Source organism: Anneissia japonica, unplaced genomic scaffold, assembly GCF_011630105.1.
Source record: "Anneissia japonica isolate Jap-2015-1 unplaced genomic scaffold, ASM1163010v1 scaffold7731_len1735946_cov199, whole genome shotgun sequence".
Lineage (NCBI taxonomy): Eukaryota > Metazoa > Echinodermata > Crinoidea > Comatulida > Comatulidae > Anneissia > Anneissia japonica.
In genome coordinates, this window is record NW_022758997.1 from 1,492,104 (window position 1) to 1,503,442 (window position 11,339).

The following is an 11,339-nucleotide window of genomic DNA, read 5'->3' on the forward strand; positions in this document are numbered from 1 at the left end:
TATATATATATAGCAATATATATAAATGAATAAAAAAATACATAATAAAATACATAAAATAAAATAAGCTGATGAATTCAGTTCTTCTACAGTAAAATCCTTATTGAATAAGAAAGCAAGATTTTTTAAAATTTATTTCTCTACACTAATATCCTAAATATCACTATTAGACCAGGCTATAATTAAGATAGGTGCCACTTGGAGAGGTAGAAATTCTAATGGTTTTTCTAGACCAGTTTTTTATGGGGAATCAGAATATCTGAGGTAAAAGGGGTGTAATCCGAGAACTTTCGCGTAAGGGCGTTTTTTTCAAAATGGCCGCCAAAATCCAATAAACTACATATGGGTAAAATAAGCACGGATGAGGTAGTTTTGACCAAATTTTGAATATGTAATGATAGGAGTAAAGTATAACTAGCTAAAGTTATTTAAAATGTGAAGATTTTGGGAGGCAATTGAGGGCGCATTTTAAAATGGCCGCCAAAATTAAAGAACTTAACAGCAGTTTCAATACCCTAAATAAATTTGTTTAATTTACAATGTTATGGCAAATGCCTGGCTAAAACATTTGATAACAACAGAAAGAGATCATGGCAACAGATGTACAGTTATATACAAATTTATTTACATTAGTCAAAGTTAAAACATATGTACAGTACAGTAAAACGAAGATAATCAGTGGCAGTGGTCAAGACAGCATAATGAAAGTGAGACTTACCACACATATCTATAGTTCAAGCAAAGAAGATGGAGAAAGCTATCAGTACTTCATGGCAGCCCTTCAGATGGATTAAGACTCCCCAAATATCATTTTGTACCCCAATTTATACCCTTGGATATACAAATTTGGGCTTCAGTACTGGCTTAGGAAAATCTGCCTTTTATTGGTCAATTCCTTCCCGCCAAACCACAATCGAACTTTCCCTCCAAAATGATCTTGACCCCTCTCGTATGAGTCATCCTCATCTTGGATAGGCTCCTTAAAATTCCTAAAGTGGTCAATGTGGTCACCGGTTGCTATGACAACCTACTGTAGATTTACTATACCACACACAACTCTTGACATGTTTCTATAGCCTAGTCATTATTGGATATCAGTTGTAACAAACTTATATATGAAAGATCAATAATATACTGAAAGTAACGTAAAATTATATACAAAATACTACCAATTAAGAAGGGCCATCACAACAAAACATGAATGTAATAACTGATGTTGACTTTTTAAACCCAAAATAACATATTTTAGGGTGGTAAGCTAACTCACTTTTGGAAATGTAAGTAAAAATTCCCCCTTATATTAGCCATTTTCTGTTTTGAAGAAGGGAAAATATCACCAGAATCCTAAAAAAATTCCAGCTTCCTTACAAATATACGGTTGTTTTTCATTATTTTTGTGTACTACACAAGGTATTCCAGAGGACCACACAAACAACTACCATCATTTTCATGTATAAAGAAGGCATTCATTTATTACATTGTCCTTTACTGTGTAAAACCCTATGTTGAGCAATAATCTTCATGTATTGCTAATATCACTGCAATCTGAAAGTCTTCCTCTTTATTATAAACAGTTGTAGGACATTCATTTGCATCACTGTCTCAATAATTTTTTGCTTCATTTGATCATTTTATCTGTTGTAAATACTATTTTTATTGACCAAATCATTTACGTCTGCTTAATTTCCATTCTTTAGCGATTAAATTTGCTCAAGTGCTCAAGGGTCTGCAAACATTGTGGTAGCAATGATATGGACACCTCAAGGTTTTTGTATTTTTCTTGAAATCTGTATGCCTGATCACCATCACCATACACAGTATAATAGATTCAAGTAAGATGTTTCAAATGATATAAAAATGTATGCAAACATGCCTTTGAAACAGTTTTTTTTTTTTTTGAGTTTTATTTACCTTTAATAACGTCGATTCCGTCTTAGAAAGCACCAGGATTAATCACACTCAGGATTAATCACCACGCTGTTTTTGTATTTTTCTTGAAATCTGTATGCCTGATCACCATCATCATACACAGACTGTAGATTAAAGTAAGATGTTTCCATTGATATAAAAATGTATGCAAACATGCATTTTGAACACTTTTTTTTTTTTTTTGGAGTTTTGTTTACCTTAACGTCGACTCCGTCTTAGATAGCACCAGGATTAATCACACAACAGTATCCTTTTATAAACCTGTGCAATAAATAAAAATACATACATAATAAACTTATTAACAATTAAACACATTTTGCATAAATAAGTCACATGAAAAAATTTAATGTTTATGATTATTTAAGAAAGAATAATAATTTAAGAAAGAATAATCAAAGACAGGCAATATACAGTATGATTATATTCCAACAACATTGAGTAGTTAGATATGTAGTCTTTCTTCCATGGATCGATGAACGGATAGGACTGAAGAACTCACTTTCGTACATACTGTATTACGACGGCGAACCAAAAACAGTGTGTATAATTTATTTAATTGAAAACTAGTTGGGCTACTGTAAGCCTAGTTTGTCTGATCTTCCAACCTATGCCTACGTAGGTTAGCATGCTTTTTGTAAGTCAGGACCCTTGTATTTTGTTACATTTCTTCACAGAGGGGGAGTTCGTCCGAACCCATTAAACCCCCCCCCCCCCACGGATCTGCCACAGTGGACCTTTATTTTGATTACTGCAATGTTGTGTGGGGTAGATGTAACATTAAGCAATAAATTACAAGTATTACTGAACAGAGCCGCTAAAATAATAACAAATAAATGAAAATATGATTCTGGTACACAAGCACATGATGTACAAAATAAAAATAAAACGAATGACTTTAACTATTTAGGAAATAAATTTTCACAAAGGCCACAAGCATATAATACTAGATCTGCAAATAACTATAGATAAACCTAATACAGAGTATAAGAAAAAGAGTTTGACATATCGTGGAACAATATTGATGAGACCACAAAAATTAGTACCACCCTTAAAATTTTTAAAAAGATTTATTTCAACATAAATTTCAACATACAGTAACATATAAGTACAGACTATTTGGTTGGATCTCTGGTTTTAAGGTTTTCTATTTTCCTTTCATCTGTATTTTTGTAAGTAATTCTTGTTTTAGTTGTTCATTTTATAGTTAAGTTTTATATGATATGTTAAAGATACGGCCTCGTGGAAGAACACCACCTTGGTGAATGAGCTTCCGTTGTAAAAGAAAGATTTTATTATTATTTTATTATTATTATGTTTGCCCTACTTGGCGTGTTGTATGTGCTGGGTGCTCAGTGCGTTCCCGGGTACTTGCGGGGAACATTCTGTAAATGATTCTGGTGGGAATTGAGCCCACGACCTTCAAGTAACCAGTGAGTTGTTTTTTTTTTCTTCGCGGGTGTTTGGGAGTATGCAGGGCATTCGGTACGTGCGGCGCGTTGGGTGGGATTAGGCATGATTTTGTATTAATTCTCCTGACGCAAAACGCCATTTATTGTATTATTTATTATTTGTTTTAACTGGTGGTCATGTCTTAAAATTTGTTTTACAAACTTACTTACAGTAAGACCTCCTAAGTCTGCACACTTTTTTTTTTCTTTGCTTTGGATTAGAAAATGTAATTTTAATTGTAATATTTAATTAACTTATATTTCATATGTGTATGGTAAAAACAATAAAAACAAACAAACAAACCAATATGCTATTCAACTCCACTCCAAAGTATAAGTTAGTCAGTAGTTCTAAGTACATTCATTATTTCAATTGTTTACTGTTACCTAGATATATATTTTGTATTTGTTTACTCCTCATATAGGTTGATAATTTGTTAGACTGAGTCATTATGGAAGGAGACACATCAGAAAGTGAGTTAAACTTGAACGAAAAATAATTCAGATTGAAAAATAATTCTAAGTAAAATTTAAAATGATCATGAAACTTATCACTTTCACATAACCACTGTATGCTTCGAGTATTAGTGCCCTGAATTGTTTTGGAAACAAGCTCATAAAATTTAATGAGGTACTTATGTTCAAAATTTGAATCCTGGATTGACAATACCTTTCCGACCTGATATTTTTTGTCAGTTTAAAAGAAAAATCAATTGGTTTTGAGAAAGTTTCATATGGTCGTTATGTCAGACACCCCACCTAGAGGTGAACTGCCAATTTTGTTGTGAATGACCTCTGTATGTTCAAAGAGTCCAACATTTTTGGTAAAATGTGCATGAAGTCGTCTGTTACTTACTGTACTAGCTCTAAGAATACATTTGTATGACAGAAATAATTAGTCAGGAAATTTATTAAATTGTAGTTTTTAGGCCACTCGTTATGAGCGAATGGTCCATTGTGTTTGAGGACAAAACATTTGCTATCAGAGGCTTCATCTCTCACGATATTTGTCTGTAATCAATGGTATATTGAGGAAAATGCTTGGAAAATTTAAATAATGAAGCTTTTAAGGGGAAATTCGTGAAATTTATGTTTTTAAAATGTCTACATTATTGAACATTCAAGATGGGCCGATTTACATGTGAAACTGTGTTGTTCAATTGGTCTAAAAACAGTCACTCGATGATGATGAAAAGGCTGGATTGTTTGCTTTTCCTTTTGGCCTTAGAATTTTTTAATTACTATTAGAGTAGCACACAAAGTACAATTTTTTAAAGAATTTGTCAAGTTACTGTACCTTTAATGAAAATTATTATTTCAAAAGCCACGTACTTAAACGTAGATTGAAAATGACGCTACATGGTAGTCAGTAGGTAGGTACAGTGAATGGTACAGTTTTGTAGAGAGGGATGCAATTCATCCATTGATCTGATCAGCTCCCTGTTGTGGTTCACTTCCTCATCGCTCTCAAAGGTCACGACTTCTACAGTATCTTGGTATGAAGGGCCTTATAAACATCCAAGCTAAAATCTATCAATGTTGCATTTGGGCGTACTCTCGTATCATGGACATTCACTAGGCCTAATTGTACTCGGGAAGGCGAGTGAAAGGCTGATTGGAAACAATGTTTTATGTTTTAAAAAAATGGCATTGGATTTAGCAATTGTACGTCAACAAGAGGTACAGTAAATTCTGTAGGATTAATCATCATTTTCCTTCAAATTTTACACGATGCCTTTTAAATTTAGATAATTCCATAAACTTAAATTTGCTGGTTATGTTAACTAAAGGTCTTCTCTGGGGTAGGATTGGACTTGTAAAAGCACGATGTTTCGCATACGTGCGAGTAGGTAACACCTGTACGATGTAGTTCCTTAACCTTAGATTCAACCTTCTGGTACAACACTTTTTATGAAGTTTAAACATTACGATTAGATAAATATCGTGAGTAAATGTTTTAGTGAAACTGTTTTAAGAGTTCAGCATTTCTTATGGCCTGCTGTAATTATACAAACAATTTTAACTGAACTATGTTGTTAATTATATTATTAGTTTTTTATTAGTACTTTTTATTTATTAGTTAAAAAAAACTATAATACAATTCATACAGATTTAACATTTAAACTTTGCATATCTACAGTACCATACACTCGGATGACAAATGACTACCAAGATTATTATTATAAAATGCTTTTTGGTTAAGTTAAGAGTCTATAATTGTGACACAGTATTTGGTCATTAATTGAATTGGCTATTGCACACACACACACACAAAAATAAATAAAAAAAGAAAACACTCTGCCTTTTCAGAAATCTCGTCATTTAAAAAAGTGAAATTTATTTTATATTTATGAAGATTTTAGAGAGGTATTAATATCCATGTCACAATGGTATGATCACCATGGATACATCGATATTCTGAAGGTTTTGTACAAAGATCTTGTAACAGAACCTGATAAGCTATATGCTACCACCAAGGTGATTGAATTGTTTGAATTATTACGTTCCTCTGGACACCTGAGTCCCGAAGATCGAACAGTACTATACGATACTATCAATGTAACTAAACCATTTGGCTTGGAACCAGAATTAAGAAAGTTGACAGAGAAAACACCTTTTGATATCAGGACAATCGCCATATCAAAGTTTACACCTAACAGACAAAGTCTGATCAAGTTTGTAGAAAGTCTCACTGACAATGATGTCAAGAAGGTCTCAAAACTCTACAGATGTGAACAAAAAATTGACAAATGGGGATTATTTGTGGACTTAGAGCATAAAGGCAAGATTTGTGAAGAAAACATGGATGACTTTTTGAAAAAGATAACAACACATCTCATCATTGAATCAAATGTTGACCCTCTAGGACTGAGGGGGAGTACAAAAGGTTACAAAGGTAACAAGGATTCTATACAAGAAAATATCTCAGGAACACGTACAGGTAATTATTATATAATTTGGAAACTTGTAAATAAAATCCCCAAAATTTTTTGTTTATAGTATTTTGCATATTATCTTATTATTGTGAACTTTTATTGCTTTATAACAATCTAATTTCAAACTTTCTTTGGTCATCATATTTGGGTCTAAGCAAACCTATATGGTGGCCCACAACTGTCGCGCACAATATAACTAGAATTGCACAATTAAAGAATTCCGCAACAAATTGAAAGGTACCTTGCACAATATAGAGGTCCGCAAAAAATTCAAAGTAGGCTCCCACAATTAACCCTTTGAGGTCGTGGTCCGTATTCCATACGGAGTAATTTACTGTCCCTGGACGCGCAGCCCGTATGCGGTACGGACCTATTTCTCCTATTGTTTTAATAAATGCTGCCCTTTGTTGCTGACTTTGGGGATTTCCCTTATGTCGTAGTAACTAGACAAGGCTTTAAGCAATTGTATAGAGCAAAAATCGACAATTTTTTCTGTCAGTGATTGATGTACTTGGATAGACGAGGATAGCGGGATTGTTTATATAATAATTAATTAATTAATTAATAATTTAAATAATATGAATCTGAGGAAAGATTTTAACTAGAAACTTTAGCAGTGCAAACAATAATGCTAGTCCTAGGTCTGCAAACATTCATTTTGGGTTTGGTCATGTACATGGACCCCCCTCTCATATTTCAATACCCCTACCTCCATCTTCTTTATTATTGTTATATTATATTATTATTTCATCAAGTGTAGGCCTACTAGTTTTAGTGAAATATATCTTAGATCTAGTAGTCCACCCTAGTTAGAAATAAGCATTTGTAGGCCTAGCTGGGCTTACTTGCCCTCCATTGGGGGAGAGGGCGTGTGATAGAGGCTGTTCCCCAAATTATGGCCTCCCTGACCTTTGTGACATTGGGCATAAAAAAATCGTCATAAATGTGAAAGCATAATTTTTTTTTAACCAAACACGTTTTAATTCTGCAGAAAACAACATATTCCACATAATGCGTATCATTTATGAGCATAGGAATTTTTTTAGTGTCGTTTATGGGGAAAAAAAGTACCCTCTTTGGACCCCCAAGTTGCAATTTTGGGGCACATGACCTTTGACCTAGGTAAAAAAGTCAAACAATTTTGCTATTTTTCGGAAGCCTATTACATTTTACCCAACAATCAAACCCAACATTTGCAGAAAGTTTATTATGCGTTTTTCAGAAACCTGTTAAAATTTCTTAAGGGGCCCCAGCGACCTAGAATAGACCGCTTTGGGACTTCCAAGGGTTAAAGAAGTCTGCAACAAATTCAGAAGTAGGCTCACACAATTAAAGATGTCTGCAACAAATTCAGAAGTAGGCTCACACAATTAAAGAAGTCTGCAACAAATTCAAAAGTAGGCTCACACAATTAAAGAAGTCTGCAACAAATTCAGAAGTAGGCTCGCACAATTAAAGAAGTCTGCAACAAATTCAGAAGTAGGCTCACACAATTAAAGAAGTCTGCAACAAATTCAGAAGTAGGCTCACACAATTAAAGAAGTCTGCAACAAATTCAAAAGTAGGCTCACACAATTAAAGAAGTCTGCAACAAATTCAGAAGTAGGTTCACACAATTAAAAAAGTCTGCAACAAATTCAGAAGTAGGCTCACACAATTAAAGAAGTCTGCAACAAATTCAAAAGTAGGCTCACACAATTAAAGAAGTCTGCAACGAATTCAAAAGTAGGCTCACACAATTAAAGAAGTCTGCAACAAATTCAGAATTATTCAAAAAATTCAGAAGTATTCAAAAGCGGATTTTAAAGCCACGGTTTTTTTTCAGTCACATAAAAATTAATTTTACGTGTAAATATGTTGATATGATAATCAAAACTGGTACAGTATGTATATTGAATATATATTTATTGTTGGAAAGTGTCAGAATAGTTACTTTTTTAAAATAAAGTGTATTTTTAGATGATTTTTACCCTTTGTGGAACTATACTGATTAAAAAAAGGCCTGATTTTAGCATGTTTTCACTGTATATCGGCACAAATGTGCACAGATCCCTATGTTTAATGCACACGTACGGCATTGCTATTGGCCATAAGATTACTAAAAAGAATGGAAATTTGTGATTACAATCAAAGAACTTAAATAGCAGAGGAATGAGCTGTTTCGCGTATTTGCATTGAAATTAATGGAACATCCGCCCTCCCGCGAATTGGGTAAAATTTGACCGTTTGACTAAAAGTGGAGAAACTACAGGAAACAAACGAACTTGAGCGGTGCCTTTATTATTGCTATATAGCGCCGCCGTGCGGACGAGGTAAAATTGCCCTCCGTGTACCCACAATGCATTTTTTAGAACGGATGTTCCACTATATTGAGAAGCTGCTCTATCTTCTGTTATTTATTATCTTTGTTACAATGTCAGGAACCCAAAATATATAAAAAATGTAATTTCTAGCTTCCGTACGAGCTGCGCGCGTCACAATGCGCACGCGTAATGGAAAATATCAACAAATTTTGAAAAGCTCAAAATGGCCCGAAACATGCTCTAATTTAGTCAAGGTGATTTTGAGCATTTTAAAATTTTGGCGCACGCGTTATGACGCGCACGCAACATATTTCGGTACGTGACATTTAACCTTGACCTGAAGTTTATGCCCACTATATATGATTGAGAATTGACAATTGATTAGCATGATATGGTCGATAATGTAAAAACACAAAATTGCACGTAGATGACGTCACGCAAGACTGAGCACGTTGAAAAGCTTACTGTGACTATTCCAGGCCAAGCCAAATGTTCGTAGCTCGCGGCTATGTTCATAGCTTGCGGCAATTTTGAGATATCGTGCGAACAGATATCTCAAAATCGGATCACCAATTAAATTGTACAGTAATTTCTAAATTTAGCTTTTTATTTGAATTGTATATATTGAATATTGTTTTTACCTTTATTAATTTTACCTTTCTATTTGAATTGTAATTTGCATTGTTTCTTAAACTTTCATATTATTGAATTTCCTCTTTTTATATATTGCAGTTTATAAACAAAGATTTTCTGATGTCTTTTTTTATATATTGGACCAATAAAAATTGAATTGAAAAATATATTACTGTATATTATATTATTAAATGTATTTGTTAACCTTTACTCATAGATATATATTATGATTTCTACATCATAAGTAAAGACATTAAATGGGAAGAACAAGTGATATGCGAACTTCAAAAGAGGAAATTGAAATGTCTGAGTCGAAAAGACTGGCAACCCGGCAAATATAAATTAGAGAACCTGACAAAACCAATAAGAAGATGCACCAAAGTAATAGTGGGGTTTACATCAGAGCCAGTGGCTGGTAATATGGAGTTTGTTGCTGCAACTGCTGTTCAACAAATGCTGGATAACAACACTCTGAATCATGGAAAACTCATTCCAGTGAAGATAACCCAAGCTGCTGTGATACCAGACTATTTGGGCCCAATAACTGTAGCCAATGGTTGGGAAGAAAATTTCTATGACAAGCTTTTGAATACTTTAAGTGACAAAGGTAACGATAGGCTATATTTAGAATGTGTTTGAATTTTGCCCGCTCAATTTTCTTCATTGAGGTTATAGTTTGAAGGGACTAAAAAGCTTATCAGAGTTTCATAATCCATAAAATTACATCATCATCATTCCAGCCGTTTTTAGCCCAATGCAGCATCCCAAAGCTTAAACCATCCCATTTTCTCCACTGCAAATTTCGACTACAATATGCAAATCCCTTAATTTCGGCTCTTCATCTGGTTTTGGGTCTTCTCTTGAACCTCAGTACCTAATTCTTATTCTAGAATCTTGTCTAAGAGTTAAGATCGCTCTCTTTTAATATATTTGTTTGTTTTGTACTGTCACAAATTATAATTTTGTTCTTGTATATTTCTTTGTCACTCATATAGCCAGATATGGCTGGCCAGAATTGAGTGTGACATTAATAAATAATAAAGTAAAGTATAGTGCAAACTGCAGTTAAGTTTGCTCATTGTCCTTTGCTCTGGCGAAGTGCCCTGCATATTGCAGTTTTCCTGTCGATCTTGGTGATTCCTAACATGCACTTCTCTACACTTCTTTGTGATATATTCAGTTTTTGGTCTGGTTTCTAGTCACTGCCCAGATCTTTAATTATAAATGAACTGGTTTTACTCACAAAAATTTTTCTATAGTTTAGTATTTCAATGTTTATCTAAACAAAAGTTATATTGCAATCATGCTAGACTTATTTTTACATCTTCTCTATTGGATTGGATTGGATTGGATTTATTCGGTGTAAACACCAAGGATAGCCCACGAAAGTCTAGAAGAAGACTTATTTCCAGTGGGGTCCTTCTGGTGGTGATTGGGCAGTACACCGGGAGACAATCCCCTACTCTTTTCCGAAGAGTGTACTGCGTTCTTTACGTGCACATGGGCCATAATGCACACAGGACCAACGGCTTAAACGTCTCATCCGAAAGACCGTGCGCTATTGTAACTTGTATTTCAGCCCTCTAGGAAGTAGAGGCAGCGATGGGAATTGAACCGGGGACCTAGAGATCTCCACGGTTCAGCGCACACACAGCGGCTACCACCAGATTAGCCGACTGAGATAAGCTGCTCTCCAAATTAACAAATCTCTAAATTACAACATAACTCAGTTTTCATTGTTTGCCGTTTCTACACAACCTTTCTACTCTTGTTTATTATATTTCTATACAGATAAAGATGACCAATTGCCATCTACCTCTGATCACCAGCAGCCGTGCCCAGGTAATGTAACATCATTGTTTCAAATGCTTACAATATTGTATACACTTGTATATGTATTTCTATTTTTGTATAGGTAACATAAGAATTGTACTTTGAGTGGCCACTGAATCACACTTAAATATTGCTTGAACAAAGACCTCTTGCGTACATATAAGTATGGGCCAAAAGCCTTTGTGTCAACTTCATTAATAAAGTTTGCAAATTTATACCTTGTTGCCCAGGTTTATTTGATGTAAGTGCATATATAT

At 34.0% G+C, this 11,339-nt stretch overlaps 1 protein-coding gene across 2 annotated transcripts in view; it reads left to right on the forward strand.

Moving 5' to 3' along the window:
* The window catches only part of LOC117125536, a 33,326-nt gene that overhangs the window by 6,123 nt on the left and 15,864 nt on the right, over positions 1-11,339 (forward strand). The window contains exons 2-6 of one of the 2 annotated variants that reach the window (XM_033272058.1): positions 1,698-1,832; positions 3,803-3,851; positions 5,734-6,318; positions 9,467-9,856; positions 11,041-11,091. In XM_033272058.1, the coding sequence (XP_033127949.1) occupies positions 3,830-3,851; positions 5,734-6,318; positions 9,467-9,856; positions 11,041-11,091 (1,048 nt within the window). In that variant the 5' untranslated portion in view covers positions 1,698-1,832; positions 3,803-3,829. The remainder of the gene's footprint in view (positions 1-1,697; positions 1,833-3,802; positions 3,852-5,733; positions 6,319-9,466; positions 9,857-11,040; positions 11,092-11,339) is intronic. The other variant, XM_033272057.1, reaches the window with a different exon arrangement.